Source organism: Sceloporus occidentalis, unplaced genomic scaffold (genome assembly GCF_023333645.1).
Source record: "Sceloporus occidentalis isolate IW3139 unplaced genomic scaffold, rSceOcc1.0.p SCAF_51, whole genome shotgun sequence".
NCBI lineage: Eukaryota > Metazoa > Chordata > Lepidosauria > Squamata > Phrynosomatidae > Sceloporus > Sceloporus occidentalis.
In genome coordinates, this window is record NW_028317031.1 from 2,657,401 (window position 1) to 2,677,866 (window position 20,466).

The 20,466-nt window shown below is 39.4% G+C and overlaps 1 protein-coding gene across 1 annotated transcript in view; it reads right to left on the reverse strand.

Annotated features, from left to right (window-relative positions):
- LOC149288428 (pappalysin-2-like) overlaps positions 1-20,466 on the reverse strand; it is a 63,233-nt gene that overhangs the window by 23,279 nt on the left and 19,488 nt on the right. The window contains exons 3-12 of the mRNA XM_089491635.1: positions 17,898-18,043; positions 11,923-12,216; positions 11,277-11,469; positions 10,670-10,791; positions 8,485-8,977; positions 3,056-3,184; positions 1,827-1,918; positions 1,202-1,398; positions 801-905; positions 468-603 (exon numbers count right to left, since the gene is read on the reverse strand). Of these exons, the coding sequence (XP_089347761.1) occupies positions 468-603; positions 801-905; positions 1,202-1,398; positions 1,827-1,918; positions 3,056-3,184; positions 8,485-8,977; positions 10,670-10,791; positions 11,277-11,469; positions 11,923-12,216; positions 17,898-18,043 (1,907 nt within the window). The remainder of the gene's footprint in view (positions 1-467; positions 604-800; positions 906-1,201; positions 1,399-1,826; positions 1,919-3,055; positions 3,185-8,484; positions 8,978-10,669; positions 10,792-11,276; positions 11,470-11,922; positions 12,217-17,897; positions 18,044-20,466) is intronic.

The following is a 20,466-nucleotide window of genomic DNA, read 5'->3' on the forward strand; positions in this document are numbered from 1 at the left end:
GCTGAAGCTTCTCCATAAGGTAAGTCATTTATTTATGCAAAATGTTAACAAATACATTAAAGTACCCACAAAATGGTGAGGCTGTTTTGGGCGTTAAACTGTCCCTCTACAGTGCTTTAACTTTTCACTTTTTTAACTTCAAGCAGGATTAACCTCATTCATGTAATGGTCAGGTATGACAATACCTTTGTCCATATATTGTATATCACCAACATAAATAAAGCACATGTTTTCACACATGCCTGGGTCCATCAATTAAACAATCCTGCATTCTTACATTGTTAAAGGGAAAACATGAGCAATTAGTAAAGCAGCTGACATAAATTAAACAGTAGGTAGAAATTGTAAGACATTCCTTTTAGGCACACTCTAAAACACTGAGCAATCTGTGGAAGGGGAAAAGCAGAATGTTTCTGACCTATAACAGGACCCCAGCTTGAGGCCCTATTGCCAACAGCTTCACTTACCAAGCGAGTGGTTATGCCCCATCACATCTGTCAGATGAGCGGTTACTGTGGATTTGTGAGCACTACCTGGGATGGAACCATCTGCAGCCAGGTAGACAACGAACACGTCTGCAAGACTTGGTTTTTCAAAGTTCACCTAAACATTTGTCAAAAAAACATAAAAGAAGCAAATCTGTCACCTTGTATTTAATTACAACATAAAGACACATTTCGAAATCTGCTCATAACCTACTAATACAGAAGTTTCCACCCAGCCTATGGATTGTGTAAATTCTTCAGCTACCTGACACCTACACTGCTGCTTGCCTCTGAAATACACAGATGTGGTGTTACCTTTAACCATATGTCTTGCTCCATAGACAAGTTGACCTTTCCTGAACATAGAAACCATGCAGATAAATTCTTGGCTCCAGATAATGGTCTAAGAGGTTTACAGCCCTGGAATTAAGATTAAAATACAGTCATTAAATATAAACGGCATCTTCCACCAACGAATATAATAATACACAGGAAAAAAAAAAAGATGAACAAATGAAAGTGGTAAAGAGTAGAAGATCTTAACTTGATAACATTTCGTTTATGCCTTTTCTTGTAAACTTAACTTTACAAGAAAAGGTAATATTGTTAATCTAATTGCACCATTTTGCCAGACAGGGAACAAAACATTTTATTTCAACCAATAAGTGACTATACAAAAAAGAGCAATTGTAAGAGCTAAAAGTAGCCTTAATTACCTTCTGGACTTGATCGTGAGATAAAGCCAACACTGGACATTTATTGGAATCCTGGAGAGAAGATGTAGCCTGAAAAGCCCATTGATCAATATATCTATGCGAGGTTTGCCCAAGAAAGTTAGCTGATACTTCAATTCTGCTGTCTGCAAGTTCAGTGGTACTGTCGCCGTTGAGTAAAAAGCACAAGCTAGGCTCCCCTGCCAAGAAAATCAGATTCTGTCCATACCAATCAGATTCAAACAACCAGACGTACTATCAGAAATATGCCTTATCGACAATGTATACTCCCAATAAGCACCAAATAGGCAAAAACCAGAGGCCAACAAATTTCAGGTGTTCACAACTGGCCCCTGTAACAATTGAACTTGGTTGTGGTTGATATATGGACTAACCTTCAAGCAAACATGGTAGAGGTTGAAAGACCTAGTAAATGCAAGTAAAAGCTTGCATGAACAGGCCATCCTGAATTTAAGGAAAAGCCATGGACCAAATAAGTTTTGTGGCGTTAAAGCAGAAATATGGATATGTGACATGAACCGACTCTTTATTAGCAGCAGATGTCCAAGGTTTGAAAGAAGGTGCCTTAAGACATATAGCTTGACTGCCTCAAGAATATAAAACTCACCATGGCAGCTATAGTTAGGCTCGTGAAGACATTTTGCAGAGCAACCATCTCCATCATGCAGTGCTCCATCATCACACTCTTCTCCCAGCTCCCTGCAGACACAGTATTAGACAATATTTACATAAGAACTATTTCATGAGACTTTACATTGCATGACACTTAGTATCGTAGAAATATGTAATACCAGACCAAAAATCTTGCACAATCCCCAGACTCAGTGGAGAGCTGTGTGAATAAGAGTGTAGTGGTTGGAAAAGATTAGGTAGACTATTGCTGGTAAACTGCAGCTGGTTAGGGGAATTACCGTATTTCAACAAGGAAAATCTAGGGGAGGAACCTAAATGAATGTCATAGAAGACAGGACACAACATTAAAAAAAAACTATAATACAAGGAGTAAGAGTTCTCGAAGGCTTTACGGCTTCCTAGGAAGCTTCCAGAGTTTACAGGTAGAGGCTCGGTCTTTTTTTATCGTTATTTCCCTATTTCTACGTAATACATCAATCATCAAATACTCATTCAGAATATGGATATTTCGTTCCCAGCTGCTTTCTACAGTACCCACCACAGGCACAGCCTTGGGGGTTTAAAAAAAATACACCTAATGTGCAAAAATTCCATCACCCCATCCTATTATATCACTTACCCTGGTGAATTTAACACTTTTCTGAAACCTTCCTAGAAATAATTATTTATTAAAGTACTTTTTTGTTTTTATTCTGCTTCTAAATGCTCCAAAAAAAAAACCAAGATAAGATCAACAGCCCTGTTTCAGTTTTTAATTACATTTAATTAACCTTTTGTTAAAATGATTGTTTGCTGCTTACACGACGTATCTTTCTTACGTGGTATCTTAACTGACATCATAATTATGTCAAGTGACATAATAATTACAGATATATATCACTCAAGTCAAGACATCATTTCAGGAATAAAAAACATAATAAAAAACAGAATATAAGAATATATTCTAATTAAAAATAATTTGTTAAAATATAGAAGTAGAAGCAATTGTACAGATCACAACAAAAAATGGGTAGTATATGTTGGCTTCTTATTTGATGAGATCATCAAGGAGAATCACATGCAAGAAACTGGATATTTTCAATGGATATTGATACATTTTCATATGTTTTTCATATTCTGGCCATGTTTGCACCTCTAATAACAATACCTCTAGTATTATTAGGTTTATGACTCATATAAACGCATATAAAAAAAACAACTTACTCATGGATCTCTCCATCTCCACAAAAGGGGTCTCCATGTACATGGATCAGTGGGGGTGATGGCTCCCCGGCCTCGGTCCCAGTCACCACCTGTACCTGATAATGGTATTTGTGCCCCGGCGTGACTTCCCTGTGCAGACAGACAGGCAGATATAGGAGGTCATTTACAATAAACACTTTGCAGAAAGCCCTGTATTTTTCACACAGGTCTGAAAGTAAAGTAGTGTAATTTGTATGTAGTAGGATATTTTCATAAAATGCTGTTCATGATGTTTAGCTCCTTAAATCTAAGACAGATCCCTGCAAAGATTGGGTCTAGTTACCATACCTAAATTTTAGCTAGTAAGGGTTCCCCATTCAGACAACGCAGAATTGTAACATGAAAGAGAAAGGCTTTATAGTGACATAATCACAAAAGTATTAATAGTATTAATGCTACTCACATAAGGACATAATAGCAATATATATATATAAATATATATATATATATATGTATATATAAATATATATATATATCTACACACACACACACACACACATATATATATATACACAACTTATTAGGTTCTATTTAATTTTTGGATTACAGTTTTATAGAATGAGAAAGTTCAGACAAAGCGCTCTTTGGAATTTTGTAAAATCAAAAGAAATTGTACGATATTTGTAAAAATCTGCTCAATTCAGCTCATATTCCATGGCGTCTAAGTGAGATTGACTATATCTGAGAAACGTATGGTGTCGGACAAAGAGGTTTATCAAACAGAGTAGTTCTTTGAAAATATCACAAGTTATTTGCTATTTTCCATAGTAATATCAAACAGCCTCATAAATCATTTGAAGTTTCCATAGCAATATCAAACAACTTGGTAATGCATTTGAAGCTTTGAGAGCAACTTCAACTATCCATCAATTATCATTCTGAAAGTGGAATGATAAAACTGAAATTCTCAGCTATGGCTGTTGAATGTGGTTTACTTTTCCTAAGCTATCCCATGGCTTCCATTATTTAACTCTATAGAAGCAGGGCAATCTTTAGAACTAATAGACCCCGGGCGATCTTGCCCCATGCCCCACTCCAGGCCCAATCATACCAGCAGCAAGAGGCATGCAGACCGTGAAAGAGGGTACATTAGACCTGCCAACACAGACCGCTCCAGGATATGACCTCATGTCCCAGCGCTCCACAATACCAGGTGATACACCAACCACAAGGAAGTATTAATGGAGGTCTGTTGGTGGCTACAGAGACCTCCGTCTCCAGTATGGTGGCTGCTGAGGAGGCCCAAATGATTACAAGTTCTGGTTCCTGACCCTGGAATGTCTTTTGGTATACGCTCCTGGATCACAATTTGTTTTTATTTACAATACAATGCACTATACTTTTTCTGTCCGTCTGGTTTCTGGTCCCTAACAGTGGGTCCCTAAGATTAGCCTGTGTCCAGAGAGATCCTCTTTTTTTGTCTCGTCTTAAAGATAACCCTGAATCTAAATCAAAAGGACATGCAACATATCGGAGTTGATTTACCAAAAACTCAGATAATTCGTCGTGCTAGAGGGTTAGTTTAACTGATGTGACTCGACTTACATGCCAAGCACTCACAAAACCCAAGCGCTATGGTAGCTCCCAAAAGTTGCCTTGGAGTGGATGCAATTACTTACTACTGTATCGATGTGAGTGGCAAAGCGAATGCCTCTGAACCCTTGCAAGTCAACTTGGCAGCCAATTTGCAGTCTCTCATCATTTAGAGAATAGACCAAAATGCGTTGTTCATCTCTCATACTTTGAAACAGTTAATGTTTTACCTGCTGCATCGACGCGCTTATAAAATGTATATCGAAATCAATGTTTCATTTAAACAAACCTAAAGCAAACTTTGCAGATTTTGGTTTCTATTTGTTGTTGTTATTTTCCCCAGTGCAAGCTGTTTTATGTAGTTATTTATTTATTTTAGTGGATTATGCATGATTTATTTAAGATACAATCCTGCAAATGTGGTTAAAAATGAAAATGTTACTGCATTCCTTAGATATGTTCCGGAAATATGTAACATTCTTTATTATTCATTTAAACTGCACTCTCTAACGTTCTCCACTGTGTCCTCCGAGGAAATTGATATGCAATATGTGTAGTTTGTAATACGTTGTGGTCTGTAATTAAAATAACTGTTCAAATGCAAATTGTTGAAGATTAAAAAAAAAAAAAGAGTTTATTGGCAAAGGGAAATCATTTTAAAATAAAATAAAAATAAATAAAAAGAGAATGAGATGCACAGAATTATGATGAAGATGGTATAATATTGTTGGATATTATTGTTTTTATTGATTTAGGACCATCATATTCTGTGGCCCCGTACAATGGGTAAACAGTAGTGTGTAACATAACCAGGGCCGGCCTTAGGGGTGTGCGACCTGTGCGGCCGCACAGGGCGCCATGGCAACAGGGGTGCCTGCCCGTGACTTAAATTAAAGCATAGTTTTTTTTGTTTTTTAACTTTATTTAACATCCTCCAAATTAAATAAAGTTGTTTTAACTTTATTTAACATGGAGGATGTTAAATAAAGTTAAAAAAAAACAAAAACGATGTTTCAATTTAAGTCCCGGTGCTCAGCTGTGAAGCGCGCACCGCGGCAGATCGGGAAGACGGACGCCTCCCGCTCCCACCACAGGACTCCGGCAACGAGGTAGGTAAGGATAGGGAGAAGGGGCAGGGAGAAGGGGCAGTGAGAAGGGGCGGGGGGGCAGTGAGAAGGGGCAGAGTGGGGGGGCAGTGAGAAGGGGCAGAGAGGGGGGGGGGCGCCAGAGGAGTAGTCCGCACAGGGTGCCAGAACACTTAAGGCCGGCTCTGAACATAACAACTTGGACTTGAAATATAGAAAAAGAATCTACGGATTAAAGGATGAATCATTTGTAATCCTAATACACATACGTGTTCTACACCACCGTCATTTTGTGGCCAGGTGTACAGAGTGTGCTCTATAATGTCAGATGTCACCCCATATAAGAATACTATACTAATAAAAAGAATGTGTTCTTATGTGTTTCCTGAGCAAAAGGGAAGAAGGTGTATATATTGAGCTTATTCTTAGGCAACACAATTGGTCCAGGTCTCTCTATCTGTAACCCGTTCCATGGCTGTGCAGAATTGCATGGGAACCATTGATATGAAGCGATATCTCAGAAACGCAAGTACCTGCGAACGCGGGACACAAGACATAAGAATGACCCAAGACACAAGCTGAATTTGCTTTAGCATAAAATACACAAATGGGAAAAAAATGAACCAGAAAAATATTATAGAAAGGGCAAAAACATTTTTAAGAAAACCTTAAGATTGGGTCAAATGTGACAAAAGAGCAAAAGTGTGAAAAATTTATTAATGACTAGTTGGACTGCAAAATCTGGTAAGACAACCCTCCAAATAAAAAGGCATAGAAATCTAGGAAAGAAAAGGTTGGACCACAAAACACAGAAATGAGTAAACCGAGTAAGGGAAGAGGTGTCAAAAATAAGAGGTCAAAATCAATTAATATATACAGAAGAATAGAACCCTCAATATGTCCTTGGTTGACACCAGAAAAAAAGTATAAAAGTGATTGAATACAGATAAAATAATAGTTCCCGTACAAAACCGGATATACCCATGGGTTCTTAAAGAGCTTAGCTCAATAATAACCAGGCCACTTTTTTAACTTTTCAATATAGGATTTGCTTTCATCTGGAGAAATCCACTGGATTGAGAGAAAGCAGATGTAGGCAATAGTTCAAAAACGAATACCATCTCATGGTGGAAATTATAGATGTGTATGCTTAACATCTATAATGGGAATGTTACTGGAAAGGTTATTATTAAGGGATATTCTTGAGGAATACTTTTTATACAACAATATCATTAGTGGGAGTCAGCGAGCTTTTTGAGTAAAAGATCATATAAAATTAATTTATTTGCTTTCTCTGGATAAATACACAGAAGTATAGACCACAAAGGGTGCTGCAGTAATTGAACTCTACTCAGGTACTCTTTAGAAAAAGACAGCCGACAGTTGCTTTCAACTGAAGATTTTCTGATTCATCATTGAAGGATCTGACCATAACCCACTTCTAAATTTACTATGAAGGGTAAATCGACATTTACATAGGTGATAAGGTGGTGTAGGTTTTGTCGAGCTAGGGTAGTATACTGATTGTTTATTATTTTTTTTATTATCTAAGGCTTTGGATCTATCTATCTACTAATATTTTATAATGTTATATTACAAGGTTTAACTGCAAAAAATGTAAGGTTATGCATATATAGATACATATATACCTTTTAATTTGTCAGGGAATCAGTGTACAGTGAACGATTTGCATGTAGACAGCATGATTTTTTTCGAGCTGTAAAGGATTAAGAAACTGGCAACAGATGTCATTAAGGGAATGATATTTTAGCGGTTAGGGTAAACTTTCCAAACTTGCTTTGTTTACTACGGAATGGGCTGAATTCTCAGGGGGGGTTTTTGCTGTTAATTTCCTTTAAGCATTAATTACGTGTCAATCAATAACGCCAAATGCTTTAAGTTTTATGGTGTCCTAAAATGTTAGCCAAGTAAATATGCATTTTTTTTTTATAGACGCAAAATGTGGCAACCCCATAGGACCTGAAGTGCATAATCTTTTAAAAAAGGGATTAAATCTGTAACGTGTTGTTCCTTGCCTTGTCCAAAATTATTAACGACAGAACAATCTATATTTTACAAGACAATACCATGTTTTATTTCTTAAAGGTATATGCCTACCTTTAATTTTCCATGGTGTTCAGAGGTTTATTGAGACCCCTGTGTGTGGAAAACACTCTCACTGATTAGTGTAAGGTTACAACATGTAAGGTTCTGAGCATTAAAGTGATTTCCGCAATATATTTGAGTATCACATTCTTCAAGACATTTTGAAATATAGCACAACTTAGAAAACATCTCCTATCCTGCCTGCACTTTGGATTATTTACACAATGAGCAATCATTTGCTAAGGTGAAATAAATCATAGTGTTTATATTAAAAATGAAACCACCTACATTCAGTATGGTTCATTAATACCAAAGATAATGACTTATTATGCTCATCCCAGATCTCCACCCACTGTGTCGTGTTCTATCTCTCACACACAAGCACATTACTCACATATAACCCTAATAACAATCATGCGTTTATCTTTGTCATATATTTTTCATTTCAATAGTTTTTGATGCATTGAGATTCATTCTCTATCGAATGTTCTATCTGAGGATAATTATATGTGTCAGGAAGAAACTAACCTACGTAGGGACTATGGTCCTTTATATGGACTATCTACTGCTCCAAGCCACGCCAACAATGAATGAACATTTAAGTACCTACCTGCCCCACAGCTTCAAATGCACAAAGATTATGTTGATATATTGGTCTTTACTCACCTGTCTGTAAATATACGGTGGGTTTGAGTCCATTTTCCATGGCGATCTCTTTGGAAAGGTGGGTCTCTGAGCACCCTGTATCTCACAGGTTTGCAAGATGAACAAAATGAACTACGAGGCATAGATACAAGAAGAGCTGCATCTATTTCCATTAGCTCATCAAAAGTAAAAATACGAACTCCATAGACATTCTGTTCAGTGGCCAGCCGGATGGTTAAGGGCATGTCACAGAAAGCTTCCATAGATCCCATGTGAATAGTTTCTCCGTGGTCCAGCAAGACCTCAATGTCTGACACTGAACCAGCTAAATTGTGAGAGAGGTATGTTATCCATATAGTGAGGGTCTGAGGCAAGACAGGTTTTTGGAATTTGAGCTCCAACATGCATCCCTGGGGCTGGGGACATGGAACAGACATATTGGTGTGGTACAGGTGGAGCTCCGGGCTCCAAGCTTGTAGACTTGGTTCACAGGGCCGATCAACATCTGGAGGTCCTGGATAGAAAAATACATAAAAGTATTATTACTATCACTATACTATTTTTACTGCATCTGGAAGGTATACATATACCTCTCTGTTGTTGTGACCTTAAATCTGTAGCTCTTGTTAATTTAAATAAGCATATTTGGTAAAGATGATACCTTTATTGGCTAAATGAATTAGGGTTTTTTTTTTCTTTAGACCTTAGCAGTCTTAAAAGCATACCATCTAATGCTAGTCAACCAATAAAGGCATCTTTACCCAATTTTCTTTTTATGTCTCAATGGCTAAGACAGTAAAACTTGATACCACTATGTTCATTTAAAGATAGTTTGGCACCTGGACAGTTTTAAGTATGTATGGCTTATGAAGCATTCCTGAAATGTTTATGGCAGTCAAAGCAACTGTTCCAAAAGCCAAAGATTATGTATTTCTCTAAAGAAAATAATGAGCTGAATAAAAATGTTTCCATACATCATAATCAATAAGATATGAACTAAATACCGTATGTTATTTACCAAGGGCAGACACAAAGTATCTTTTGGAATGACGAGACCTAGCTGATTACTCATTTACCGCTCTCTGTTCCTCAGTGCTCAGTTTGGGTGTCTCTACTCTTCTCTAATTACGATATGCCTCTTCTACCAGACAGTTAATCTCTTGATGTGGATTCCATTACCAACTCTACGCCGATAACAAACTAATTAATAGTGACTAATAAACCTTTCCTCTCAGGGCCTGTTGCACTCTCTTCTAGCTCGCCTCACTGTCTCTCAGAAATTTCACCCTTGATGGCATCTCATTATCTGATGTGCAACATCTCCAAAACAAGCTTTTAGTTACTACCCTGCCGCTCTCTCACCGATTACTGATCTTCATCACTGTTGAGAATTTCACAATATACCCAGCAGCCCAAGTTGGCTGTCTTGGCATTATACTCAACTCTGCTCTCTCATTTACTCCTAACATCCATTTGCTCACCAAATCATGCCTCTTTCACCTGCAAAATATATTTCAAATTCACCCTTTCCTTACACTACTAAAACACAAATGTATTCTCATGTGATCTCTGGTATGGATTATTGCAACTCCCTATTAACCAGCTTCCTTCTTTCACCACTCCAATCCGTTCTACCAGAATCAGTTTCTTATCTCGTAATTCCTCATCTGCTGCCCCACTATGTCAGTCCCACAACTATCTCCCCATACCCTCCAGGATAAAATTAAAACGGTTACTTTGTGCCCCCCAAAAGCTTTATTAACCACCCTCTGCCCACACCTTTCTACTCGCCTTAATCGTTATCACTTCTTCCTACTCACACATTCAGGATAGAATTCCCTACCTTGTTTTCTTTCACACTTTTCTAATTCTAAATTTTAATGCTCACTACAAACCCACCGGTTCAAAGAGGCAGTCCCTCATCTTCTGTCTCATTCCCCGGCAAACTCTTAATAGATTGTCTTCCGCTCTTGTTACCCGTATCGTACTAGTTTAACATGTGTCAACTTTATAGCTAATTATATCAGTTTGAATGTAATTGTTAATTTTCACTTTCCCCTACTGTAATAGCATTAAAGAATCTGCTAATGCTCTATAATTACATGCAATGAAGTATTAGTGAATACTCCTGTGAAATAAGCAATACCTGGGTAGCCTGGACACAGGCTACAGGTGTCTTGCAAGAAAATGTGAAGTGATGACGTACCTACTGCTTCTTCAGGTGTCCAGTACCCAGAATAATCACAGACACGGGAGGAGGACGCCTGGTACGCATACTGCTGAAATGACCCATCAGCCGCACAAAATGCACAAACCGATCCTGGTTCCCTGTGTAACAGAAAGAAAAGGGTGGTAGGTAGGAGTCACAGCTTTCCAGCAGAAGTGGTGGAGGTTAAAACAGTGTAGGAAAATAAACATGATTGGGACAAACATAAGGCTATCATGAGATCAAGGACGGAATCCTAAGGTTTCTACAGCAGGACAAAAATGGTTAGAACAGATGGGCCAAATGGTTCCCATCTGCAGCGGGATTCCATGCTTCCATTCTATGTTTCCAAGCTGCCTTTCTTTCACTGTATTTACTGACTGTTTGTAAATGTTCCATGCCAATCAGTAATAACATTACCTTGGTTATTCTGTCATTCACAGTTTCTTGCATTGTAGTACACACAATCCATAAAATAATGCAAACATTAAAAGAAAGGTTTCTTTGGGGTGAAAACTTTTTTTTTATGTATTGCACATTATATCAGGAGCCTACTCAACCATTAGCATGTTCTTACCATAGAGAGTTCTTATGGTGTAAGTCCTACCTTTCAAACAGTTCTCCACTTATTGGGGGTAGCCAGTGAATGGTAAGGGAATCTAAGCTCTGTTTAACCACAATAGGTGGAAGGGGAATAGGTGATGGTTTCTGACTTCTAGTCCAGCCTTGATATTTCAGGTCAAGGTAACAATGCATTCGGGCCACTTGGTTTGGGGTAAAGCTATTAGTGCAGTCATCATCTGAAAGTTAAGAAAGAAGCGTTATCTATTGAAAAGACGATACTCTGTATAATCAAATTAAACATCCAGATCTTGAATGCACTCCTGAAATATCTCCAGGGTCAATAAATGGAAGATTTGTGCATTTTATATTTGGAAATTAGCTTTTGTTCTGTGGATTTCTAATTGATGATTTTTTATGGTTAAGAAAGCTCATAGGAAGAGTGGTTTTGGATGTCATTCATTCAATATATGCACCTACAGAAAACCCATAGTGCCTTTATAAACACAGATGTCTTTGTCTGAATATGAGAGCTCCAAGTACACCCAATGAGTGATAATCAAAGCAGAGGTTCTAGATCTTACTGGGTGTTTTCAATGTGTCCTTCTAAACTTATGTAAGCTTTGTTAATTTCCATTTCTGCATTATACCCCTGTGCTACAGATGCTAAATGTGATTGAGTGAAGACGTACCTGAATAACTCATATAGTTGTTATAGGGTGTCCCTGTGTAAAACATGGTCCCACACGTGTCGTTGGTTGGGTCTGGGTCTCGGCAGAGCTTGTTTTTCGGTGTAGGGGCTGTGTCGGCACACAGATCCCCTGTCTCCATGGATGGCTCTGTTTCACTGCATGGATCGTCGCAGGATTCACGCTCACTTACACCTTTAAAAACATGGTAAAGACCCAACACATGCCCCACTTCATGAATCATGGTGTTGGTGTGGCCTGGCATGCCGTAATAAGCAGGGTTCAACACTACGCCACCTGCAAAGAATATGGTAAGTATATTGACAGATCATCTGACTCCCTTCATATAGCGTTATGTATGCATTTACGAGAATATAAAAGTTTTTTAACATTTGTAAAAATATGTTTTGTTTTTCCCCAAAAAACTCTCAGTCATAAAAAATTTTTAATGGACCCTTATAAACTAATCGAGCAATACAAGAATAAACAAATCTACAAAGCAAACAATGTGATAATGTTAAAGATGCTGTTTTGTATACATGCAGGTATGCAGACCATGTGCAATGCAGCTACATCCTGCTACTTACAGAAAAGGGTCGTATCCATGGTGCATCCATTCAGTTTATTGGGATAAAGGTTTTTGCATTCCATGTCCCAACCCTAAAACTACTGTCAGCACCATGGACAGAGCCTGGAACACACATTGGTGCTAGAACCGACTGCTAACAATGGTGTCGTAGAAGATATTTGTTCTGTTATTGTGTGTCTACGTCTGTGAGTTTAATCAGGAGCAAACATAGACAGTGGCGTCGCTACAGGGGGGCAAGGTTAATCCTTGCCCCCCCTGTTGCCCCCCTGCTAAATTTGGATCCCGTCTTTCTTTCTTTTTTTTTTATTTATTTTTTTAACGCGGAGGAGAGAGAGGGTGCGGCCCGAGTAAGATCGGCAGCCAAGGCAACCGATCTTACGCGGGCCGCACCTCGAGCCCTGCTACTTACCTGTGGGAGGGTCTTCTGTACTGCAAAGAGGAAGCGGAACCTAGCAGAGTTCACGTGACATCACATGACTCTGCTCCAGCCCCGCTTCCTTTGTGCTTTACCAGAGAACGCAGAGGGAGGCCGCGCCCTCTGCTGAAGTCTGTGAGCGGCATCGAGGAGCTGCAGTGCAGGTAAGGGGGTGGGGAGGGAGTTTAAATGAGAATGTATGATTGAGGGAATGAATCTGTGAATGAATGAGTATATGAATGAATGAGTGTCTGTGTGTGATAGCATGGATGTGTAAGTGCTGGAACCTAGGCATGATGGGACTTTGATTGCTGTTAGCAATCACACTCCTATCATGCCAAGTCAGCCAGTACATGCTGAAACCTAGCTAGCTGCCCCCCTTGTCTATGGATGCTGCCAGCAGTATGGGGTCTGCACATCACTTACAGCCATCCCGTACCAGCATGTACTGACTGACTTGGCATGATAGGAGTGTGATTGCTAACAGCAATCACAGTCCCATCATGCCCAGGTTTCAGCATTTACTGGTTGGATGTGTAAGTGCTGGAACCTAGGCATGATGGGACTTTGATTGCTGTTAGCAATCACACTCCTATCATGCCAAGTCAGCCAGTACATGCTAAAACCTAGCTAGCTGCCCCCCTTGTGTATGGATGCTGCCAGCAGTATGGGGTCTACACATCACTTACAGCCACCCTGTACCAGCATGTACTGGCTGACCTGGCATGATAGGCGTGTGATTGCTAACAGCAATCACAGCAAGCACAGTCCCATCATGCCTAGGTACCAGCATTTACTGGTTGCCTGGGTATGATAGGAGTGTGATTGCTGTGTGGACGGCAGGGCCGGCTTTGGGGTGCGCAACCTGTGATCTATGCATGTAATTTAGGGGGTTTTAAATATACCTTTTAATGACGTGTTTTTATGTGAATTCCAATTGATCTTTACCTGCAAAGCTGGGTTTTTGCGTTATTCTGTAGATCCATATCTATATATTTCCATACATTATTTATGTATACCTGCAAATACAGTGTTTGTATGTCTTATTCAGTTGATTAATACCTGCAATGCTGTTTCCATGTATTTATTTGATCTATACCTGCAATGCTACGTTTCATATACTATTGTATACCTGCAAATACAGGATTTGTATGTCTGATTCTGTTTATTTGATATATACCTTCAGTGCTGAGATCACAGGTGAATTTCAGTTGATCTATCCATGCAAAGCTTGGTTTGTGTGTTAATGTGTTGATCTATACCTGCTATCGGCAACTGGGGCTAATATTAATATATATGGGCAGCAGGGGCAAAAACACTAAGGGGGGTATAAACGACAATGCAGTGTGAAAAATCCATCCTGATGCAGACGTCTGTGACGTGGATTGTGTCCTGCTGTTTGTGTGTTTTTGGTTATCAGTGTGGCAGAGCCTGTCCTCGGGGGTGTGTATAGGTGTTGGTGTGGCAGAGCCTGTCCTGGTGTGTGTTCAGTTGTCAGTGTGGCAGAGCCTGTCCTAGGGTGTGTGTTTGGGTGTCAGTGTGTCAGAGCCTGTCTGTGTGTGTGTGTTTGGATGTGGGTGTGGAAGAGCCTGCCCTGATGTGTGTTCAGTTGTCAGTGTGGCAGAGCCTGTCCTGGTGTGTGTGGGTGTCTGTGTGGCAGAGCCTGTCCTGGTGTGTGTGTGTGTGTTTGGATGTGGCAAAGCCTGTCCTGATGTGTGTGGGTGTCTGTGTGGCAGAGCCTGTCCTGGTGTGTGTGTGTTTGGATGTGGGTGTGGCAGAGCCTGTCCTGATGTGTGTGGGTGTCTGTGTGGCAGAGCCTGTCCTGGTGTGTTTGTGTGTATGTTTGGTTGTCGGTGTCGCAGAGCCTGTCCTGGTGTGTGTGTCTGAGTGTTGGTGTGACAGAGCCTGTGTTGGTGTGTGTGTCTGAGTGTTGGTGTGACAGAGCCTGTGTTGGTGTGTGTGTCTGGGTGTCAGTGTGTCAGAGCCTGTCCTGGTGTGTGTGTGTGTGTTTGGATGTGGGTGTGGCAGAGCCTGTCCTGATGTGTGTGTGTGTGTTTTTGGTTGTCGGTGTGGCAGAGCCTGTCCTGGTGTGTGTGTCTGAGTGTTGGTGTGACAGAGCCTGTGTTGGTGTGTGTGTCTGGGTGTCTGTGTGGCAGAGCCTGTCCTGGTGTGTGTGTGTATGTTTGGTTGTCGGTGTCGCAGAGCCTGTCCTGGTGTGTGTGTCTGGGTGTCGGTGTGACAGAGCCTGTGTTGGTGTGTGTGTTTGGTCATCTGTTCCTGGCACTTAACTTACAGTAGGAATTATTTAATTTATATTTATCCAGAGATAAAATGCCCTCCTGAAGTTGTAGTGACTTCAGGGGACAAAACGTTCAAGGCCCTGAAATCATTTACTGGAAAAGTTATTTATTGTGTTATAATATTTATTTCAAGGATTAGTTGCACTCAATTGTGGCTTCAGGCTTCCCATGTTGAATGATCAAGTATTATTTTAGCCCAATAACAAAAGTATAATTCCATAGCACATTACTTTTGGAAATTATGAATGCCCCCCCAGTTTGACTGTGATATCTTGTGTGCCCCCCCTATATATTGTTTCTAGAGTCGCCACTGAACATAGATATAATGGAGTTCTTGGAAAAACTCAAACGGAGGACCCCAAAAAAACAACCGAGTGTAAGCTCTGTTACAGATTCCAAATATCAGCCTCACAGATCTGGGAAAGTTCCATGAGACATTCTTGTCAATGGGACTTTTTTGCCACTGAGTGGCTACTCAAACACAGAGTGGGGTAAGGGTGTTCCACTACAGCTCTAGAGCTGCAGCTTCTTCTAAAGTTAAGTAATCTATTTTTACCATACAATACAATACAATACCATACAATACAATACAAAGCACTTAATAAGTATACTTTCCAGAGAAGGCTGTTTGGTATACTAGACTGTCCATTTCATTGCTCTCTCTCTCGTATGTTAAGCAAATAAGCTTGAAACCATTTTCTTTCCCGGCTTAATCACACAAATTCAACAAAAAATTATTAAGGACATTTTTCCGTTTCTATAGCAACAACGACGCAGACACATTTTTTTAGCTTAAGTTATCAAATGAACATTACAATTTGGGTGATGCTTTCAATGGCAACATAAATTTGGTTTCTAATGATGCACTTAGTTAGAAAAGTGTTAAAGTTCAATTCTTTGCTTCACTGAGAGGGTTGCTAATATATGGAACAGCTTCCCATCAGAAGCGGCAGAGGCTTATACAGTGTGAGAATGTAAACATACATAGGATGGGCATAACTCCATCGGAGTCTTTACATCATGAAAAGTGGGCAGACGAGAAGGGCTGAATGGGTCTTATTTGCCATCAAATTCTATGAAACAAGTTCTGACATTGCTACTAGCTGGTTCCAGAGCTTATATATCCCCCCTGGGTCTATATTGTGATGTTTTTCTGAGATAGATACATCCGATCAATGCATCGTAGGACCTCTCTATATCATTTATTAGAAGACAACCAATCCCATATTGTGTGATATGTAAGATGTTTCTGAATGCTCCGAAATCATTTCTCTGGTAATGATGAAAAATACAGCACAATGCACTTTATTCCCATGTAGTATTATCACATGTGACCAGGTAAAGTGATTTTTGAGCACACAAATGAAATGATTAATGTGTCCTGCATTTCACAGTTGATGTAATTATAATTTTATCTGCACTGCCCACCGATCTGGTCATGTTCCAATAACTTCCTTTCAAGCAGTCATAATTACAGCAGAGTCGGGTTGCAATGGTTTCGGAAATACAAAATTAAACAAAGTGGATGTAATTTGAATAGGTTTGTTGCAAAAAAAAAAAAAAAAAGGAAGTAAGCAGAACAAATAGGACCGGTTTGTGGATCTGTCTGAATCCTGAAATAGATTTACAGTGATGTGGGAAGGTGGGGAGACCACAGCGTGAACTCACAGCGAGAGCATGTGCTGATAAAACGTAAAGGTCTGGCATTGTCCTAAAGTTGGCACTGGTAAGGTGAAAATAATTATATATTTATGGCTCATTCCAAGCAAAATCATTAGATGTGTGCTTCAGCATAAATATCTCCTTTTATCTCTTATCATAGGAGCGAAGGCTAATTCTGTGAGTTCTTGGTGTCTGGTGCAGAAGCGAGTTTCCTTAATGAGCCAAGGCAGCTGTGATAGAGACTGTCGGGACGTGCTGGGAGCGTAGAGCAGGGTGGAGAGCTAGGAGGCCAACAGGTATTCGTGGGAGTCCAAAAGGTAAGGGCCAAAGGCAAAAGCGAATGTCAGGTAGGCGCAAAACGGGTAATAAGCCGGGGCAGGATAGGAGAGATACACAGAGTCCAGTAAACAACCCAAGGTCGGATGCCAGGAAGTACTTCGAGCAGAGTAGGTAGATCGCAGGAGGAATTGGGACTGAGCAGAAAAAACCCAGCTAGTCAGCTCAATAACTAAGCACCTAATGAATGGTGTGCAGGGTTTTTATAGGGGCTGTCAGGTAAAGCCCCTCCCTCCAGCATGATTCTGCCTCCTCCATACTACACTATCCAATCCCCTAAGGGATTGCCAGCCTCTTTCCCTGCCTCCCCCGCATCTACCAATGCTGCAGTGTCTGCGGATGTCAGGACACGCCCCCCCCCCTGCCGTCACTAACACAGAGGTGCTCGCGGATTGCCTAACTCGCGATGGAGCGGCAGCATGGTGTGTGGTGGAGGCAGCAGGGGTAACCACGGAAGGTAGGGAACTCTGGAGCAGTTCCAGACTCCATTGATGTTTATATGCAAACAGGTTAAATAGACACACAATTAAATAAACGTAATCACATAATCAAGAATGGCTAATAAATAGATATTTTTCAGGGTCTGGACCTTGGCCCCCATTATCCCCAAGTCAGATTAGTGAAGTATAAAAAGATCTGCAGTTGACTACCCTTGTGCGACAAGTTTACGACTTACCCTGATGACTGAGGGCCTCCTTATCCCAGGGCCAGGTGGCTGCTCCGGCTAGCTCCTCCCCCGCAGAGCCGGCAAAATAGATGTTGAGGAAAATAGAGCCGTTCAGGTGTAGGGAATCTCTAAGTTCTTTTACGCTCATGTATGCTCTGTCAGGGTGAAAAATGTAAAGAGATGTAGGACATTTTTTATGAACTAATAATAGGATTTTTTTCTATTTTTGTATAGACAAGAATGCCTTATACTATCAGCATTTAATCATTAAATAAATCAATGAGAGTAATTTTCATATAGTACAGAGTTTTCATGCAGCCATGAATAATTTGTTAAACAAATCCCACCCAACCATTTCAATGATAATATCACCGAGGAGAAATCTCCTGGCCACTGATATTTTCACTGTTTATTGGTGTGTTCATTAGTGAATTGGATAATTACAGTTTGTTGTAAAGGTCAGAAACTAGCAATTATTCTTAATCAAAGCTGTTTCCTTTGAAAGAAAATTACTATTTAAATTTAGATAGTTACTGAAATATGGGAAGCCTGATTGCAGAACATAAATAATTGATCCATTCACATTTGCCGGAAAATTAAAATAAAATGCATAAATGGGGTAAAGAAACGCTCTTTTTCCTAGCCAGAAACGGTCATTTTCTTTTGTGAACTACTGTTAAATTGGCCAAGAATCCGTCTTCTTTTCCATTTGCTTGCAGTTCCACATATCACCACAAGGGTAAATTGAAATAAGCAGTAAGGTTCACAGATGTGATTTTCTTTAATATTAAGTCCTTTTAGTGAACTTTATTTTAATAAGCTATACGGAGTGTTGGATTAGATTTAATGCCTAAATGCATTTGAGGAAGACTGGTGAACAAATATATTTAAGAGGCTATATTACTGTTCCATTTGATTGCTCACTGGGATTGTAACTAATATATAACTACAATCAGCTAATTAAAGTACTAACTTTTCAATACTAAATGCTATTTAAAGGGACAGTTTAATTAAGGGACAGGGACTAAATATAAATTATTTAATATAAATTCTTTAAAAAAGGTAAAAAATATACAACACAGCTAAACAAATGGCTGTGGCTGGGGTGGGTGCAAATACATATGGGGATTTTGCAGATTTCGCCATTGCATTTGCAAGGAGGGCACCCTGTAAATTTAAAGGGACCTCTCAGTCATCAAATACATTGATGGTTGGAGTATGCCAAGAACCTTTGCATTGTGGAACATAGAACGGAGAGCTGAAATTGTGTTTAACAGGTTCTACATTTGAACTAAAAACCCTAGCTGTTTAAATAAAAAGATTTTTTTTCTTGCATTGATCCGCCCTACCCATAAAAAAACCCAAACACTTTAAGGACAATTAGCTGGAAACGGAACGTGTTCCCTAAAGTGAACCTTACCCAAAGACCTCATTCTCATTCATAAACTGTTGAGTTCACAGCAATTGGCTGAAAACCACCACTGACTTGATTAATAATTTTCCTGGTTCAGCTAAATTTTCAAAAAGCCTTACATTAAATAAATATGAAAAGTCAGTGAAATCGCATCTGGCATGAAACGAAAACCCATGCATCAGCATATTTGCCGTATATATTCATTTCATGCTAGATTGAAGTTCAGTTATAGTACGTGTAAATTAGCATTGCAAATCATGTGTTTATATCTCAATGTGTAAGTATAAATACCTTTATTGATATAATGCCACATAAAAGGAGAATGGATTATAAATGGAGATGTATATTAGAAGAAGTAGACTATATATTTATGGTGATAGTTTTGTAGTATCACCAAGTGGTGTCTAAAGAACCACCCATTCAAAAGTGCAATGGAAAGACATACAAGCATCTAAGATTCACATTGGCCTACAAAGTGAGAAAGTTACCAGTGCTTTATTTACATTATTTAGGGGTATAGAATTTTGGAGTGTTTGTCCTGTTTTAAGAATGTAGTCCTGGATTTACCCACTATGTGCAATGTTTATTAAAGTGCAATGATGTTGTATTGATGAAGATACAATATGGGATGTTATCTTGGAGGAAACCTGTGGCATCTAAATATAGCGAGGGTGCTGGGTTCTATAGCGAGAGGCATTATTAGCATTATTTCGGTTTTTTTCCTATTACCACTAATAATTATTATGCTTCTATGTATTTCTATGATTTTAGGTCCTACTTGCCCTGAACCAAACAATGTATACTTTGTGCTGGTTGATCAAATATAGAAAAGGGGAATAATGGTGTAACAATGATAAAAAAAAACAAAAAACTCAAGTCCTTAGAGAAAAATCCCCAGCTTTCAAACTCTCATCCAAAGTCCCTTCAAACCTTTCTTCTCTGGACACCCTAGACCTTATTCACTTTCAAATCCATGGAAGCCAGGTGATTATCTACAGTCAAGGTAGAAATGCTGTCTGCTTTCTCATCGCGTGTACTACTGTGAGTTGGTGTGATGTAATCAAATGGGGCTTACTGTGTAATGGGAGAGCCTTTATCTGTAGCTCCTTGTATAGCACATTGTGTCTGACATCATTAATGATCATGGATCCTATTGAAAAAAGC